The sequence below is a fragment of the Tinamus guttatus genome, unplaced genomic scaffold, assembly GCF_059628265.1.
Source record: "Tinamus guttatus ecotype Peru unplaced genomic scaffold, ASM5962826v1 Tinamus_guttatus_pri_ptg000229l, whole genome shotgun sequence".
Taxonomy (NCBI): Eukaryota; Metazoa; Chordata; class Aves; order Tinamiformes; family Tinamidae; genus Tinamus; species Tinamus guttatus.
The window spans coordinates 821,256-840,919 of record NW_028288763.1 but is presented as its reverse complement, the minus strand read 5'-3'; the positions used below and the strand labels follow the sequence as shown (position 1 = coordinate 840,919).

Sequence of the window (19,664 nt, the reverse complement as noted above, 5' to 3'; positions counted from 1 at the left end):
GAAGAGCTAGTGCAGCAATTTGATGTGCAAAGCAGCAGTAAGGAACCTGTCTTTCCTCTGGCTGCAATTTGAAAACATCTCCCTTCTGCACTGACTCAAAAATGATTTTGAGAAGTTGGAGGTGACACCACAGGGACCCAAGAAAATGGTTACAGGTGAAAATCTAGTAACTATTTTGTTTTGCTGAAAAAAGTTAGTTATGGGAAATTCATTCATGGGCAAAACAAACCAACAAGCCCTTCCAATTCATCCTGCTGGGCAGGGGATGAGGCCCTTGCTCAACACCGGGGATGTTGGCAAAGGGACTGCTGACCAGGAAGGCTCCCATCTTGCTGGGACTGCACAAGCCACCGCCACTCAGACAAACCTGCCTTTATCCAGCCATGTCATTCCACACCCTGGCAGGCAATTAAAATGCAAATTAAAAATGTTAATTAGAGCGGTTTCAGCATTACTCAAATGTGCAAGATGGGAATTCTGCAGGGAGCAGGATGCGCTGCTCCTCGGGTGAAACTCCGCTGCCGCACTCGCTCCAAAGCGGGCGGAAAGAGCCACTACTTTTTGGGAAAACTGATTGCAGCAGAGAAGGAAATAAAGTGCCGATTCACAGGTCCGATTCACATACCCGTGCGGGAATATATCTGCTGAAGTAGTCACAGGGCATTGCTGATTAAATGAAATACTCTGTAAATGCAGCAGCACTGAAAGTAGATGCAAAGGATATCTGCAGCACAGTGAAACTCCAGCGTTATCCTGCTTTTCAGTCTTTATTTTCGATAATCTCGGCCAGGGACAGACTGACACCAGCGCAGGTGAGATTCAACTGCAGCCAGCTGCAGCCTCGGGATAATCCCAGGGCTCTGGAGCTGCTGATGAAACTTGTGCCTGGAAGCAGCCTCAGGGCTGCCAGGGCACCCTCATCCCAGCACAAGTTGATGTTCAGGACAACTTTCTTCTCTTTCCTATTAAAAACCTGTCTACATCAAAGATGCAATCTGGATGCTCCCAGAGCTGCGGTGAGGCTTTTCTACGGCTGTTTGAGCAGCGTGTTATACCTGCTTATTTGAAGATGATGAGATTGGTTTTGTTGCTAAGAATTCATGCCAAGCATAATTTTGGGACACTGTGAAGAAATCATATTTGCATATTTTAAGTATTGATATAATACAAAATTCTTTTTATGTCTCTTTTCACAGCATAATGCTTTTTCTGCATTGTACAACAGCAGTATAGAAAAATTTGGAAAATAGATTTTTTTTTTGAAAATAGATTTTTTAAATTTGATTTTCATTTTGCCAAGTTTGGAGCATCCTTTCTAGTCATGACCTGCTCTGTATGATCTCGATAAAAACAGTAATTGCATATAGATACTTCACACGGTAGTGCCTTAATCAAACAAATGAAATGCCTCCTCTGAACAAGAAGCTTCTTTTCCTAAATACGTTCTTTTTCTGCTCTTGCAGGCTTTATGGCAGACCCAGCAGGTAGCCAGCACTGATCCTGTGGATCTCTCCTTTCTTTCCTTCCTCTCGCACCCCTATGCCTCCTTCAGTCCGTCCTCTCTCCATGCCCCGAGTGCGGAGGGGGTTATTTCTGGTCTCGCAGGCTTCATGCCAAGCCCTAGAATAGAAACAGCTCCCACAGACCACAAACCTCTTCCTCCCCTTCACTGACTAACTTCAATCCTGACTTCCCTTTCGCTCCTTTCTCTCGCAGCGGGTTAAGGAGCGCAAGCAGCCCCGGTGGGCTCGAGGACGGGCTGTGAGCAGCACGTGCTCCTGCTGCAAGTCTGCAGCTCCAGGAGCTCCCCCCGCGCTGAGGGGAAGCTGCGGGGGAAGGTGCGGGGAGGAGGCGCAGTAGGAGCGTGAAAGACACTCTCTCCTCTTGGTTGTCTAATTAATACGAAATCCACTTTCTGTGCAGCCAAGGGTAGCTATGTTGTATTCTAATCGCCGGGAAGGCCTCAGGTGCTTGGCTGTTGTGAGCCCCTCCTGCCAGCCGGGCTGGCTGCCCCGAGGGCTCCTCCCTGCACAGGGCTGCTGCAGCCCTCGAGGGCCTCTTTGAGGAGGTCCCCATATGTGTAGGGGTTTTCAGACCAGTTGGGGTGCGTAAGTGTCTAATAGAAGTGGAAACACATGTAAGGGAAACGCCGGCCTTCCTAGCGCATGTGTGAGGATCGCCTGGGAGGGAAGTGTGAGAACGCGCTCGAGGCTCAGGCCCGTCCCTACACCCTCCGCTCGGCTCCGCAGGGTGAGGGCGCTGGGCCGGCCCGGCCGCGGCACCTCTCATGCAGCGGGTCCAGAGCGCCTGGGCCATCTACTGCGGCCCCTGGAACAGCAAAAACCAGGGAGGTCCCCGGAGCAGGCCCGGGATCCCTGTCATCTGCTCTGAAGTGAAATGTGCTGCTTCCCCTCCATGTTTTTATTTATAACTGCCTCAGTGCCGACACAGAGCGGCAGGAGAGCATTAGCACGGGCTAAGGTTGTGGCCCGTTGACATTATCTACCGCTTCATGAAAACCAACTGGCGTCGCTGACAGCCAGTCACTGCCAGGCAGCTGACCGTTCCTTACGGATAGTGGTTACAAAAACACCCCACTTTTCTGTTATGAAGTTTATTCAGTTATGTCTAGCAGTTGGCAATTTTAATGGGAAAAGTTACCTAGATTATTTCAAAAAGCTGGCAGCTGAAATTCAGTTTGTTTTTTGAGACTGGATAAACAGTTGGCAAGTGCCAACTCACTAAACGCACTAAAAAACCCAGCGTGATTTGATTTGTTTGTACAGCAAAAAGATTGTTCTTTAATCCCTTTGGAGTTGTTGGATTTCGTACTCCTGCCAGCTGAACTAATGAAAAATCCTCTGGTGTGACATGTCAAGAAATCCAGAAACGCCCTCGTTGCAGCGTCACTTCTCCTGGAGGCAGCAGGTGCCTTGACACAACGGCAGATTATCAGGATCTCACAGAAATGCTCTTGGGCTCAACCCAGTTGCTGAAATATATTTACCCTGGGTGGTTTGGGATGCCCTAGGACACCGGAGACCTCCCCTTGGGACTGGCTGATGTTACCTCAGGGAGTTCGGGGGCAGTTGAGAATATCTGCCTCATTCAGACACAGTCTTCTCCCTTCGGGCAAGTGGATCAAGGTCAGTCCCTTTTAGTTATGTGCTAAAACATGCGCATTTTTAAAATATTCCCTTCTATTAATGGAACTAGTTTTCCAACAGTTTTGGAAAAGATGTCTAGCTAAGCATCCAGATGCACTTGTTTTATACGAGCATATGACTTACATGCATCTTAAAAGCTATAGGAGAAACAAAACAAAGACCATCCACACTGCACACCTCCAAGTGTAGCCTAAAACCTCATCAATGCCTTATTTTTTCAAAAAGTCATATAAAAATCTCCAGAAAAGTTCCAAATACAATGAAGTATCTTCTCAAAAAGGTATATATTGAAGTGTTCTCGTGTTCTCACAGGGAATCATAGCAATAGTTTACAACTTCATTAGAAATAATATTAAAAATAAAACCAAGACTCCATTTCTTTGCTCTTTCCCATTTCATCATGGCTTTAATAAGTAATTTTTCTATATATGGTGTATGTATGACTATATGCTTCTAGATATATATATGTACACACACACACACACATACACACATACACATATATTTGTAACTTGCTCCCCTTTTTTTTGTTGATTGTTTTTTTGTTGCCTTAGCTTTATTTGCTACTTGGGAGAACAAACCAGAGCAAATGTATGCAGGCAATGGGGACAGGGCTTTCCACTGCACCGATGAAAACTAATTCAAGAACCAGAAAGTGATACAATTATCTAACAATTCTTCAGAGAAGGTAAGTAAGTGTTTTAAGTGTTGATATAATCCCAGGAAGCAGACTCTAATGATCATATATCCTTTAATTATCACAACAGTTCAACAGGCAAAACAATTATCTTTTAATTTCCTTGTCAAGATCAAAGTATCTCACAAGATATTCAAGCATAACTTCTCTGAATGGGGGAATCTCACCAGAGGTTTTACTTACCATTTACTGTTTACTATATAAAATTATGTATTATTCTTAAAAAATAAACCTCAAGGCTAGCACTGGGAATGCACCTCTGCAGTTAAGAAGTCAAAGCTGATTAGCAAAGTAGCTTATTTTTTTCAAACATACTGAAGGGTGCAGAAGAATACTTTTAACAGAAGAATGTGGCACGTCCATGCACATTTGGCAGCTGCTCGAATTTCAAAGGCCATTGAGGTTAGCATGTAATGTCATTGGCAATACAAATATGGCACTGCATGATCAAGTAGAGGAAAAGGTTGTGGACAGGACAATTTTTTTTGAGTAAGGAAAGAGAAAAGTAATATATTCCGAAAACTACAATTGAGGAAATTGAATAGTATGTCTTGTAACCCTTTTTACTGAAGTTAGAGTGTGCCATTAATAAAATGCATTAAAAAAAAAGCTTGCTTAAATGCAATGCTTTTTGATATGTCTTAGGAAGCATTATTTTGACATTGCTAATTGTTGTCTTTTTCTCTTTTGATAAATGGATTATGCAGAATTAATTCCCTCACTATGTAGATTTAATCCACAACACAGGACCACTCTGTCAGAATTGTTAAGTATTTTGAGGTTTCTAATGAATAGATACAAAAAAAAGCCATACTCAATTAATTTATTAGTTTGAAATTTTAAAATATAAATCAGTCACTCTTTTTATCTATAGCTTTCTGCATTTAACTAAATCCTACTGCAAAAATGCCCGGAGAAAATCATTATAGGATATTTTTGAAGACAGATTTTTATCATAATATTCCAAGATGTTAAATAACTCTTCTTCAGTTAGGTTAATGCTGTACTCACGAAGAACCTGCAAAAGACAGAAATCATACAACTGATTCCAGTGCTGTGGATTAGCAAAGGAAAAAAAAAAACAGTTTATGTTGCTAAAATTTCTTTAAAAATAGCTTCATGGTTCAGCTCTACTCAGGTTTCTCAGAGTATCTGAAATTCAAACTCTCCCTATTATCTCTTAGTTTTCCAATGCTGATATTGTCTCCATGGGATGCATTCCCAAAAACCCGCATATACAAGGCTTTTGCCCACTAGCTAAATGTCATGTGGGTAAAGAAAGCATTTTGGAAATGGGTAGCACCCCCGTGCCTTGACGCTCATTTACAGAAAGTCCATATTTAAAAGACTTTCATTACTATAAACAGATGGGACCAAGAGATAGAAAAATCATCTTTTCTACCCTCCTTGAATGATCTGCAGTCTTTGCATTCAGAATAACAGAAGGAGTGATCCAGTCTCTCAAATAAATGTATGCACAGTAGTAATGTCCATGGGCACTCTGGGCTTTTAATGCTCCTGAGACAAATACTCAGCCTCCAGGTGCTTGTGCTCAACTCTTCCATGAGAACCCAACTTGGCCACGGAGCATCTGGTTCAGCAGATGCCAAAAGCGAAGCCGGACACCTGCCTCTTTCAAAAATTCCACCCAGTGCATTTTGCAGCACGTCAACAGATTTAAATGTCCCGCCGCCAATGCTCTGCCAAGTAAACTTTCAGTTAGGAGGCTTGTATTAGACTACTGTAATTGGCCAACTGTTATTTGATAAGTGAAGCTTACTTGTCTAAAATCTGGAATATTTAACAATCCGGTCCGACTTTCATCATAGGATTTAAAGGTTCGCCTCATTGGTCTCCAGCAGTGCAGGATTTGGGGTTGAATTCTCAGCATTGCACTGAAGAACGCTGTGGTTTGTGGTCCAGGACTCAGCTGGCAAAGTTGGGAGAAAGACCAGCACTTACTAATACCAGGAACACAACCGGGCACGACGGTAACGCAGAATGAAAAGGTGGCAGAACGAAACTGTGACCAAAACTGTGACAGGCCACTGCATACCCGTATACAAGTTATTGCAAGATATTGCTTACACAAGATTTATTTAATCTATAACATTTTAAAAATATTGGGAAGTGTAGACGGTATATTTACTTAATCACAGTCAAAATCCTAACTTTTATTATTTGAATCTGATTCTGAGGGCAATGTTATTTCTTCTAAGATCTCAGTGTTTTCACACATATTATACTTGTCCTTGTTTCAACTCTCAGTCATTCACAGTTCTCTGAGGTGTTCATTTTTTAGAGCGAATTTCTTGCTATAAAATGACTGAATGCATAAGCCAACTGTAGGAGCAGTAGACTATTTAAGAAAAACAAAACACCAATGTATGTTTTTCCTCACACATAAAATACCTTGTGACCAATTTTTGAACATTTCTACAGCTTGATATTTGGAACACGGAGTCAGTTTTATTGGGAAGTGTTGTCTCTTTTGTGTTAGCCTTGCTGAAGTCGTTACATTGTTGAACCTTGAACACATGAAGTGTGAAACTACTGATTATGGCAAAATTCATTCCACTTGTACCATGCAGTAAGACTTGAGTTGTAAGGGTAAGGGACTTGGGGAAAACTCAGCAAGCCTCAATCATCCTACAGGGTCTTGGTCTCCTGTAGTGCCCTCTCTGCTACAGCTCCATCTCTACCTCTCTCCATACTCTCCTGGTATTATTATAGCAATAGGGTTAAGTCAACAGTCCCCATTTGTGCCAGTTGCTCAAGCCACTGGCATCTCTACAAATGTCTCGGTGTGGAGGAAATGTACTGTTGCTTTTACTCATCTGCTACCTGCCACCCAGAATACTGATTCTCTCATGCTTTTGAGAAAGAGTTGTGCCTGCTGCAAAAAAAAAAAAGGTTTTATTTGTTTTTATTATTCCTTTTGATGTATGTCTGTATACTTATTAGGTGGAATGGGCTGAGCAATCTATGAGGAAATTTCACTTTGAATATTACATTCTATAAAGATGCTCAGAACATGGATCGAGCTCTTCACTATGCTTCCTGAATAGAATAAATAAAACAAAAATTATTTGAGACTACAGCACAGGGACTTAAAAATTACTGCTTTATGCATCCCAGCGTACTGGGATAGAATTTTACAGCATCACATTTGTGTATAAAAGAAGCCTTATGTAAGATAATGAAGTTCTTTGATGCAAAACTTAATAGTTTTACCTTACTCTCCCTACTGGCAGTGAATACTTGATAATTCCTAATGACACTCTCTTCTTACCTTGGTAGCAATCTGTTCCACAGTTCCACAGCTGAAAACAGTTCCATAATGTAATTTCTCCATAAAACGCTGCTACTAACCATATCTAAGCTAATTAGGCACAGTCAGAAACAGCCTAAGAATGTAGCAGGTTTGCTGAATGAGCAGATTTGGAATCTGGCGCTGTTTCTACTTCACATCTTGACTGGGCACAGTTACCTATCTCTCTTTTCTAGGTCAGGAGACTCAGATTTTGACATCTCTTCTGATCTTTCCTGCCCTGTGCTGGCACCATGGGCAGAGGGGATCAGCTCACGTGCACCAGCCTTGCTTGGACTGCTTTGCCTTTTCATGGCAGTTTGTGGACAGGGTTGCTGCAAGGGCATAGTGTGGGCTGACTAGTCATGGCTATTAGATGTTTTTTAGACAGTATTAACAGGGAGGGTTTCCTCTGAGCTTTTCTTGCTGTCCCCAGTGTGGAGCTGAGGCAATACCTGCCCCTGGCAGTATCTCCAGCTGCAGCTGTCCCACGAGTCAGATATCCACTGCAATTTTTATTGCTACTTGATTTAGCTAAAAGTCTCCTAGAACTTCAGCTCTCGTGTTTTCTATTTCTATTATCCAAGTTTTAGCAAATATATCGTATACCCTGGATAGACAGAGCACGATCCCAAGGAGTTAAATGCTGTAGCTGAAGGAGACACCATATGAATATTATTATTAAATAGGAGATAGGATTAAATAGAAGAATGTTGGAAAGTTCCTGTATAAGGTGACAACAGAATCAGGCCATGAGATATTCTGTGAGAGAAGCAAAATTAAAAAAAAAAAATCCCCCAAACCTTAATTTTTAAAAGCTTTGCATATACCGGTATTTGTGGCTTCTGTATAATCATCCTTTGTAGCAGGGAGGTTTCCTTCGGCTTTAAAAACAAGATGCAGCTCTGAAGGAAGTTACAATATGCAAATTTTCCATTATTCTTGAAATCATATTTTGTTGTTATTTGCTTAACTTCGTCTTCACTTAAATCCAACTCAAACTTCTCTGCTATATCTAGAATAACAGAAATGCAAAAAAAAACAACAAAAAAACTGTCACTCTCAAAAATAACCAAGCATTGCAACTGACAAATTTTAGTGAGGATATAGAGGCACGCCATCAGTGACTGCAGCATAAACACGTTGTGCATGCCTTAAGCTATGCAGAGCTACACGTATATGTGCACGATGGCATGGCAATTCACACTGAACAAGGTTTTAGCTGATTGATAACATGCCATTTTAAATGCTCGAGAAGTACTTCTTGATATTAACTGTGATAAAAGTTCTCATAAACTGATAACATGTTCTGATACCCGAGGCTTTACAATTGATTATTCAGGTGCATATTGTCTTACTACATGGGCAGATGCCCTTTACAAAGACACAGAAGGTCATCCCTGCAGAAGAGAGCAGAGCAGCATAGCTTAGCTCTTCCAAGGGAAAAATCCAGGGGCCTTTGAAATTAGCAGGCCCTTAGCCACCAGTATCAGTGCAACCAGGATTCCACCATAAAGCACATACAAGAGCATAAGGGAAATGTCTGGTAAATGTATATTTATTCACATCTCCCCAGTCCTACAGAGGACTAATATATTAGGAAGGTTATCAGCCAGCCTGTGTATATGCCATAAATACCAACTGGTCTTTCCCAGGGAATAGCTAATTCTGAGTCCAAATGTGTGGCATACACGGCTGCATTTAGTCCTGTTCTGTTATAGCAGGATGCAGCAGTCATGCAGTGGATGCCACTTGCTAGGGACCAGATGTTCCTATGGCTAGGACACCAGAAAGAAAATGAAATACATCTTAAAATGAAAAAAACATTTATTGGATGGTAACAAACCTAGGAAGTCTGGCACTGGGATTTCTCCTTTCTTGTGGACATCCTTCTCTTTGCACTCTTTCAGTATTCTTCTCCAGGAATGCTTGATTTTCTTGCGTATCTTATTTTCTATCGGTTCACAGTTAAGGACAGGGGCAGAACATGTTGCTGTTGTCTGAGGACGGCTGGATGCTGGTGTCTAAAAGAAAGAGATCATGATAATTTTTCTTCTCAAGCTTTGTTGGCTATGTAGAAAAAACATCAAATGACAAATGACAAATTCTAGCCTTCCATATTGGAGTTTATAATATTTCCCAGTGCCTCCTTGAGGATTTCACTGCAGCCTTGCACACCCTGCCATGCAGTGCTGCCAGGGCACTCAGTTACTCAGGATCAGATTCAGGCTGGCCAGGGGCTTTCCAACAGCCATGAGTTTTGGGAGGGCTGATGTATAGTGGCCAATCTCTTGTGCTCTTTAGGAAGGACAGGCTGGGAAGGCGAGGTGGTGGAGTTGCTCTTTATGTGAGAGAGCAACTGGAATGCATGAAGCTCAACCTGGGAGTCGAGGATGAGCGAGTTGAGAGCTTGTGGGTAAGGATTAGAGGGCAGGCTAATGTGGGAGACACTGTGGTGGGTGTCTGCTACCGGCCACCTGACCAAGACGAGGAGGTTGATGAGGCCTTCTATAGGCAGCTGGATGTTGCCTCACGGTCACAGGCCCTGGTTCTCATGGGGGACTTCAACTACCCCGACATCAACTGGGAGGACAACACAGTCAGGCATAAGCAGTCCTGGAGGTTCCTGCAGAGCGTCGACGATAACTTTTTGACGCAGGTTGTGGAGGAGCCGACGAGGAGAGGTGGGCTACTGGACCTCGTGCTATCAAATAGGGAGGGCCTAGTAGGAGATGTGAAGGTGGGGGGTAGCCTCGGCTGCAGTGACCATGAGTTGGTGGAGTTCAGGATTCAACGAGGAGGAGGAAGGGCTGTAAGTAGCCTTGCGACGATGGACTTCAGGAGGGCCAACTTTAGCCTCTTCAGAGACCTCCTCGGTAGAATCCCATGGGCTAGTGCTCTAGAAGGCAGGGGGGCCCAAGAGAGCTGGTTAGTTTTCAAGCGGCACTTTCTCCACGTCCAGCAACAGTGCATCCCTGTGTGTAGGAAGGGAGGCAGAGGGGGCAGGCGACCTGCGTGGATGAGCCGGGAGCTTGTGGCAATGCTCAAGCAGAAGGCAGCGGTATACAGAATGTGGAAAAAAGGACAGGCCCCCTGGGAGAAATACAGGAACGTAGTCAGGGAGTGCAGAGATGCGACAAGGAAAGCTAAGGCACGTCTGGAAGGCAAGCTGGCAAGGGACGTTAAAAATAACAAAAAAAAATTCTTCAAATACATTAACAGCAAAAGGAAGATCAGGGAAAACGTGGGTCCGCTGGAGGACGGGATGGGCACCTTGGTTACAAATAACACAGAAAAAGCAGAGTTGCTCAATGCCTCCTTTGCTTCGGTGTTTACCAAGGGCAGCCCTTTAGAGCCCCAGGCCCTAGAGGCAAGAGAAGAAGCTGGTGGAGAGGAAGACTTGCCCTGGGTAGAGGAAGATTGGGTCAGAGAGCACCTAAGGAACCTCGATACCCACAAATCCATGGGCCCTGATGGGATGCACCCCAGAGTGCTGCGGGAGCTGGCAGATGCCATAGCTAAGCCGCTCTCCATCATCTTTGAAAGATCCTGGAGAACGGGGGAGGTGCCGGAAGACTGGAAGAAGGCCAATGTCACGCCAGTCTTCAAAAAAGGCAAGAAGGAGGACCCAGGCAACTACAGGCCAGTCAGCCTCACCTCCGTCCCCGGAAAAGTGATGGAACGGCTCATACTGGCCGTTGTCTCCAAGCACATGGAGGACAAGAAGGTGCTCAAGAGTAGTCAGCATGGATTCACCAAGGGAAAATCTTGCCTGACTAACCTGATAGCCTTCTATGATGAAATGACCGGCTGGATAGACGAGGGGAGAGCGGTGGATGTCGTCTATCTCGACTTCACCAAGGCTTTTGACACCGTCCCTCACAACATCCTCCTGGGCAAGCTCCGGAAGTGTGGGATAGATGAGTGGACAGTGAGATGGATTAGGAACTGGCTGGATGGCAGGGCCCAGAGAGTGGTGATCAGCGGTGCAGAGTCTAGTTGGAGGCCTGTGGCTAGTGGGGTCCCCCAGGGGTCAGTCCTTGGTCCAGTCCTGTTCAATTTATTCATCAATGACCTGGATGAAGGCACAGAGTGCTCCCTCAGCAAGTTTGCTGATGATACCAAACTGGGAGGAGTAGCCGATACCCCAGAGGGCTGCGCTGCCATCCAGAGGGACCTGGACAGACTGGACAACTGGGCGGTGAAAAACCTCATGCAATTCAACAAGGCCAAGTGCAAGGTCCTGCACCTGGGGAGGAATAACCCCAGACACCAGTACAGGCTGGGGACCGAGCTTGTGGAGAGCAGCTCTGCGGAGAAAGACCTGGGTGTCATGGTGGACGACAAGTTGACCATGAGGCAGCAGTGTGCCCTCGTGGCCAAGAAGGCCAATGGGATCCTGGGCTGCATTAAGAAGAGCATCTCTAGCAGGTCGAGGGAGGTGATCCTGCCCCTCTACTCAGCCCTGGTGAGGCCGCATCTGGAGTACTGTGTCCAGTTCTGGGCTCCACAGTACAAGAGGGATGTGGAGCTGCTGGAGAGAGTCCAGCGCAGGGCTACAAGGATGATCAGGGGCCTGGAACATCTGCCCTATGAGGAGAGGCTGAGGGAGCTGGGCCTGTTCAGCCTGGAGAAGAGAAGGCTGAGAGGGGATCTAATCAGTGTATATAAATACCTCAAGGGAGGGAGTGCAGAGGACGGGGATGGTCTCTTTTCAGTGGTGGCCACTGATAGGACTAGAGGAAATGGCCGGAAACTGAAACATCAAAAATTCCATAGGAACTTAAGGAAAAATTTCTTAACAGTGAGGGTGACAGAGCACTGGAACAGGCTGCCCAGAGAGGTTGTGGAGTCTCCTTCTCTGGAGATCTTCAAAACCCGCTTGGATGCAGTCCTGTACCACGTGCTTTAGGTGTCCCTGCGTATGCAGGGGGGTTGGACTAGATGATCTCTAGAGGTCCCTTCCAACCCTAAGCATTCTATGATTCTATGATTCTATGAATCTAGCATCCACTGAGAGTAATGAGGAGTTTTCTATTGCTTTCTGTAAGGATTAGGTCAGAGCATGAAGGATGTGTGTAACTAACTGCTTTTTAAGAAAGAACTTACAGGTAGTGCAATAATTTAGCTGCAAGTGGGCTGTTTAGAAGAGCCCTCCTGACAAGCTCTCTGTTTCTTTAAATTGTTCAATCCATTATTTCTTTTTCAATAGCTAAACATCTCATGCAGAAGTAGGAAGAAAAATCCAAGCATGTTCAGAGCACTGTATTGTTCTAAATTGTAGAATAATTGTATTTTTCTGTTGTAAGTTTGGAGATAGCCAAAGAACACGGAAAATATAGGGCAACCACACGAAGGACATTTCATTTTTATGCCTGTCATGATTTCCTCACCTTTCTGTGAATTCTACTACTCGTGGAAGATGGACGTTCAGGCGACCCATGTGATTCATTGACAGGAACTATAGATACAGATGCAAATCTGAAGAAGCACTGCTGCCATTCTAGTCCACTTCTCTTGTCTCTCCCAGATTGCTGCCCTTTAGACTATCAGCCAATAACAGCTGCAATGTGTCACCCACCAGAAAGCAGAGCAAGGCCATGAGAACATTTTTGGACAGGCCAGCAAACACCATTTGGAAAATGGCAACTCCCCAGCTTGCCTGGCTTTGGCAGATGACCACAGATTGACATTTGTTAGGCTGCTTTTGCAGTTATTCAGCCTTGGAAACTTCATCTGTTTATTTTTTTCTCATAAAAAATGACTGCTAAATAGGTTTATTGTAAATTGTATTTGCAATACCACTCTGATGTAAGTAAAGTAACAGGGTATGTTACTGGCATAAAATTAAATAAATCCTTTGACTAAAGTGGAGTTGCACCATTTGGCCCATTTTTTGTCATTGTAACACAATTTTGCAAATTACTGCCCTTATTAACAGGTGTTTGCTAGAGGCTTTTGTTTGCCTGCTGTCATGGGCAGTTAATAGAAATGCCTTCGCTGAGTTCACAGGCATTATTTTCAGCCTATGCACAGAAATGAAAATCCAGAAAACTCCTAAAGTGTCTGTCACTTACTTTTCTTTGCTCTCCCAGGGAAGATGATGTCTTGGGACGTTCAGGCTGAGACGATACCTCTAACTCCAGCGTGGTAGTGGTGACTGGCCTGGTACAAGATGCAGAACTGCTTGTACTGCAAGTGCTCGAAGGCATCGTTCCACGTTCTGAGCTGAACTGCTTCAAAAAGTCCTGGTACTTCAACCGTCCACTAGCATTGACATCTACTGTGTTCCAAAGATTTTCAAACTAATGGAGAGCAAAATATGACTTTTGTAAATGATAGCTTAAAAAAACCAAAATCTAGAATCCCCGTATGCACTAAACATATGACAAAACAAATTGAAAAGAAAGGGAGAAGATGCCCCTAGGAATGGAGGAATCCTAGGGTCCATCTCATTGAAAAAAAATAGTCTTATTCTCTGCAGAAATCTACATAAGGCTAGAAAAGCAATGAAAAAGGGATTTCTGCAAGACATTTTTAATTGGATTGGGCCCTTAGTAAGCTGTTTACATGACTAAACCTTGTGCTTAGATGTAGTAACTGAACTGCAGTCTAGAAGAGTAATGTTTTAACATGATGTGTAAATCAAATACATGGTACACTGATATCCTGCCTAAGTACCATGCTATCGGGTGCACCTCACTTCTACAACCATCTCAACGGGCTATTCAGGTTCCTCAGTTACTGTATTTGCATCACCAATTTATTTCACCCTGAGGGCAAAAATGAATCAGCACAAAAGAAAATAGCAGGAAATCTTTACAGCCTTCAGAATCACACATACATAGTGACAATGTATTGCCAGGAACTCTACCTCTACAGTACAGACTGCCCATAGATGACCTAGGAGGGTTTTTATAGCCTTACTGCTGTTGCTTGAAGCACCTTCCAGGGCCAGGTGGCAGAGTGCGGTGCAGGTCCCGTGCCCTCACAGTCACCTAGGGAATTCCAAGGATGGGGGTGCTGATCTTCCCCGGAATAGCACTTTATTCCCTAAGTAGCCACATTGAATTAAATGGGACTACTCATGATACAGGCTACTAATCAAAACCAGGATTATCGCAGTCTGCCCTTAAATGAGCTGCCCTGATTTTGTGAACATTTCCAGAGTCATCAGCATGCCTTTTTAGGGCCTTCATTATTGATTTTTAATATAAATCTAATTGGGAACTTCAGATTGCTTTTGATTTGGTCTTTTTCGGCAGAGACTTAAGCCCTAAAGGAAACTAGTCACCTCTTTGATGCATGTGCCAAGTTGCAGTCAAACTTCAAAGGGCAAAGGATACATTCTGAATTTCCTTTTAACTTTTCCCCCATTGGCCTGGCTGCTGCAACATTATGAATTATAAACAATTCCATTTTGCGCTCGTGATTATACTTCACACTTCACACGAGGATCTCAAAGTGCTCTGCAGACTTCAATTAAATGGAACAATACTCCGATGAGCTGGGTTAGCTGCACTGAGCGACTCTTCCAACACCCAAGGAAATGTAGCCAGTTGGGGGACTGCAAATAGCAGTAGTTGTAGTAGTAGTTCAAGCAGGGAGGAAGAAAGTGCCAGGAATGGAAAAGAGTATTTTGATGGGCAGGATATTAATAAACACCTTGCGGTCTGTTTACCATCCTCGGCTTCTGGAAAAGGTCCCAGGATCGTGAGCCTAATGTCAGGGATAAATTCTTCATCCACAACTCCACGTGGCCTCCCACTGAGTCTTGTTAATAACTGAGCATCACTCAGGAAAGCATTAGAGGAGGCATCTCCTGTGAAGCCACCCAGACTCTGACTATCAGTAACACTTTTGTAACAACTCTGAGCAGTGACAACAGCCCCAACAGGGGGGTGACAACAACATGGTTTGGGATTAGCAGTGGCAAAGCCCGTACCCAGACTGGAAGGCTCTCCTGGGGCATCCTCATGTAGCTCTACATAGGCATGTCTTTGAGAGGCCTGCCAAAGCCTCTCTGGAGATAGGGGGCTTGAGTCTCACTCACGCAGAGGCGCCTCAGGCTGGCATCTAGTTGCTATCATGGAAGATGGTTTCTATTGTGATTTTTTTTTCTTCACTTGTCTGAGGTCCTCCTAACCATAATCATACTTCACTTCTTTGGGGCATAAAGTAGACATAATCTAGTCCAGAGGACTTTCAAAGAAATAAAAGAAAGCCTAAGAGATTTGTCCTAACTCAGTGTGAAGTCTGTGCATTCGCCTAGGCCAGAGCTCAGCTATGAGCTCAGCCTGGACACTCCAACTCAGCCTTTTGCAGGGGGCAGGAAAGAGTATCACCAAATTTTCACCTAAGTTTTCATTTGGTATTGATGCACTAGACTCAGATATGGCACTTGTACCTGGTGTCTCACCAAAAGCAGGGTGGCTAGGACTAGAGTACAGAGGCCATTTGTTCTTTCATGCTATTTTCAAGGGGGAAATAGAAAACATTTTGATTTTTTTCAATGTTTTAATCTGTAACTTCTCTCCTGCATAGCACTGTCTGATAATATGGCAGATTGTGCAATCACTTTACTGTAACAACAAGTAGGCCCTGCTCTTGCCTGCGATGTAGAGTCCAAGTTGCTCGGTGGGAAGTAGAGAGCCAAGTAATAAATCTGCAATGAGTACAGTACTGCATTAGTTTTCTGTGCTGCAGACATACATGTGAGGCTGGGGGCTCTGTGTCTTTCAGTTGGCTGCCAAGTGGCACTGCTGCTGCCAAGTGACACTGATACTGCTCCGAATATGTAGGTTAGAGCGCTGCTCAGTGAAAACCCAAATCTCCTAGTCAAGGTCCCTTCTGGTTAATTATTCTCTGGACTAGGAAAAATCACACTGAGACAGCGTTAACAAAGATTTTAAAAAATGGTTTCTTTTGTCCTAAGCTTAGCAGAAACAGACTGCTGTGGACGACCGGGCCCTCGGGCTCCCCTGAGATTAGAGCTGGGCATATCAGATAGCTTGTACTACCAGATGTATGTCATGACTTAAGTCACTCACGCTAAACTCCAGAGTACAGAAGCTCTGCTGAGGCTGATCCAGGAGAATCTGGATGCAGACACATCACTGAGAGGTGGCCAGGAAATGTCAGACACTTGCCCCTTTCTTTTTCCAAGAGAAGAGGCCAAAAGAGTTGCTAAGAAAAAGGGATTTGCATTAGATCCGCATGGAAATGCTTTTAATTCCATGCTGAGCATGCTTTCTTCCCCATCAACTGAAAGCAAATGGGCTTACAACTGAAAAAACAGCGAAACTTTTAAAAATAGCAGCTACCCAGCTATGGGGCTAGTAGAAGAGAACTACTGCGCTTTAAATTCACGCTTAGCTATTAGCAATAGCACTTCCGTGACTTTGTTTCGGAAAGCCTATGATTATTATAGTTCCCAACTACATTCAGAGACAACAAAAAAGACCATCTCCTGCAAATGTAGCAACAAATGTTCCTGCAGTGATAGTCTTAAAACATCTTCATTTCACCCAAACTGTTAAACTGCTTGCCTACGTTCACCACTATGCAAACGCATTCCTGTAGCCACACAGGATTTACCGGTATTACACCTAACAACACAAAATAAAATAGTTTTCTTACTTGTTCTTCAGTCAGCAGGAGCAAATGCCGGTTGCAAACATCCCAGAACTCCTCTTTAGACACTGTGTTGTCTTCGGAAGAGTCAATATCCTTGAACGCTTTTGCGATGGTGTTAAAACGAGCGGCCGCCGCTTCGCGTATCCGGGAGAGGATGCCTCTCTCTGACAGCTCCCGCGAAGATTTAGGTAGGAAGACTTTTTGCCCTTCCTCGGTCTAGACAGAACATACACACGGAATCACTAATGGATCCACCGAATAAATTACCAGTGCCGGGGTGGCAGGCAGCCAGTCGGCGAGGGAAAAGGCCATGGAGGAGGCGGCCGCAGAGATCCCGCAGGCAGTAAAACCTCCTTCCAGGAATTCTGGCTTCGACCACAAAAGAGAAAAGGAGCCATATAAAAGTAGCTAAAGGGAGAAAAAAAAAAAAAAAAAAGAGAACTCTATAAACAGGATCCAACTGGTGACAGGCCAACAAAAGCACAGACTTCCAAGAGTGACCTAAACCTCTACAAAGGTCTAAAAAATGGGGTGATCTTACAAAGGGGGCTATTTTCTCAATGCAGAAAAAACAGAATTGAGTGCTAGCTGGCCCAAATATCCCAAATGTGTTCTTCTCATCTGCCCAATCTTTAGCACACAGTGGAAATCTCACGGCTTTGAAGGGGTCATCAGTCCTTAAATGAAGGAGAAGGCGGTTATTTCCCCTTCATGGCTAAATTCCAGATGTATTTTCTTTCATATATTTTTTACCTGGTTATCCATAATAGCTGAAAGCTGCAAATGTACATAGGTACCAGGTGAAAGTGGCTGGGTAAGTGAGCTAATGTTAGAGCAAGATACACTTTCTAAGTGTCCAGCTCTCATATTTAACAGCAGTGAACAGCTTTCAAAATCTACCAATAAACCCCATTCACAGAATCATAAAATCATAGAATCGTTATAGTTGCAAAAGACCTTCAAGATCATCGAGTCCAACCGTAAACCCTTCAACACCCTGCCTGCTAAATCATGTCCCTAAATAAGTGCTTCATCTGCATTCCTGACTAAACTTCCTATCACACATCCTGCAGGGTGAAAATCCACACTGGGAGTAAAACCAGTTGAAATTCACCTTGCAAAAAGAAGTAAAACTACAAAATATGGTTGCCTGGAATAAACGATTTGCAGAGTAAAATAGTACTTAGTTTTTGTATGGACATATTGAGAACACCCAAATCCCACTGTGCTTGCAGAAAGCTACATTTCATAAAAGTAAAGTCAGTGAAGTCTATTCAACATTCACTTTCTACCTCTAGAAGCAGCAGTAATTTTCATTTTTTAAAGTGGAACCAAGTTTTACTTATAAAATTAGTCTCAATGGTACAATGTGGAATAATAAGAAAAACAAAACATATCAGAATTATGAAACTACTTGTTTTCAGAAGTGGAAGCCAACTTTCCATGCAGTGCACTGTCTAAACTAAGTACATTGAATATCTTGAAAGCAGAGTTTTTATAAACAGCAGTGGCAGCCAGTTTTACTATAGCTGTGGTAACAGGACCTGCTCAAAAGAAAAAAAATGTCTTTGCTTCAAAGGTATTTCTTTACAGAATGTTAAATGTAGCTATTATATTTTATACCTCTAAATTTAAGCATATAGGCTTTGCCACCTCCATGCTCCATGCAATATGAAATACCAAAAGAGAAACAGATGGCTTTTGGTCCTGTGCTCCTGTTTCCTTGTCATTTCTCACATGATTATTGTAATGGAATGGAGAAGAAAATACATTTCTTACAGAACAACACGAAACCTGTCTCCTAATCAGAAAAGACTCCGCTATCTTCAGATGCAAATAACACTTTTCAATATTAACCATGCTTTACATAAAACATATCAGCGGGGTAGGTATTACAGCTGTATTATTAAGAGGAGAAATATGAGAGGTGGAATTATGTAAGCAGACGTGGAATTGAGTCCATGCTGTTGTCAGGAAATGAAGATTGCCAGGCACGGTGCAGCGTGGGGCACACTTTCCATGTTTCTGACAGTCTGAGGAACTAAAAAGCCCTACATCTCTGTTTTTAATTATTCTAATAAAGCCAGAGGCTTAGGGAAATTATTACTGCCTGCAATCCTTTAAAGAAACATGCTTCGAAAATGCAAGCTTCCCCAATTTATTTCATTTCAGGAGCTTTTTGTTTATTTCATAAGACCTCCTCCACTTTGATCTTAAAATTGTTAGAAAGTCGATATGAAAAAAATGATCACTTTTCTGCTTTCAAGTACAGACTGAAAACTGGAAAATCTTTGCTGTTCAGTTATTGCATTGCATGTCTACTGTGCATTCAGTGTGTATTTATAGTTGTATCATCTAAAACACGAATAATCACCTAGAGCTGAATTAATGGAGCTAGAACCTAAGATTTCCGGCTGTGGCCCGGGGATCCAGATATTTAAGTGTCATTTCTGATGCTAACACGATACACAGTGTGAGTGCTTTTCTTAGCTTTGCTGTCTTGGTTGAACCTCCTGAGTAAAAGGAATGACACGAATTAACCTGCCTCGGAGCTGTGCAGTTTATGTCCTAGAAGTGCTTCCAAATCATTCATAGAAGAACTTTGCTTGGAAATAAATAAATAAATAAATGGGAGTTATTTCTCTTTTACCTGATTTGCTGATATTCACTGCAATTTTCTTCACTCATGCCATCAAACTCTTTTATTTGTGTTATTTCAGAACACAGAGACCAGGCCTCAGTAGACTGCTCCTGCAGCCCACACTATCTCCCACCACCAGCCACTGCTGCTGCCTGGGCCGGGGGCTGTGGTGACCACAACACTTGGGTGTCCTGCTCAGCCCCAGGACCCTGG

The 19,664-nt window shown here is 43.5% G+C and overlaps 1 protein-coding gene across 1 annotated transcript in view; it reads right to left on the bottom strand.

Annotated features, from left to right (window-relative positions):
* Positions 1-4,759: 4,759 nt before the first annotated feature.
* The window catches only part of EFCAB6 (EF-hand calcium binding domain 6), a 100,817-nt gene continuing 85,912 nt past the window's right edge, over positions 4,760-19,664 (bottom strand). Inside the window, exons 24-29 of the mRNA XM_088525624.1 lie at positions 16,814-17,026; positions 13,252-13,479; positions 9,021-9,198; positions 8,005-8,189; positions 5,645-5,794; positions 4,760-4,882 (exon numbers count right to left, since the gene is read on the bottom strand). Coding sequence (XP_088381750.1) covers positions 4,760-4,882; positions 5,645-5,794; positions 8,005-8,189; positions 9,021-9,198; positions 13,252-13,479; positions 16,814-17,026 — 1,077 coding nt within the window. The remainder of the gene's footprint in view (positions 4,883-5,644; positions 5,795-8,004; positions 8,190-9,020; positions 9,199-13,251; positions 13,480-16,813; positions 17,027-19,664) is intronic.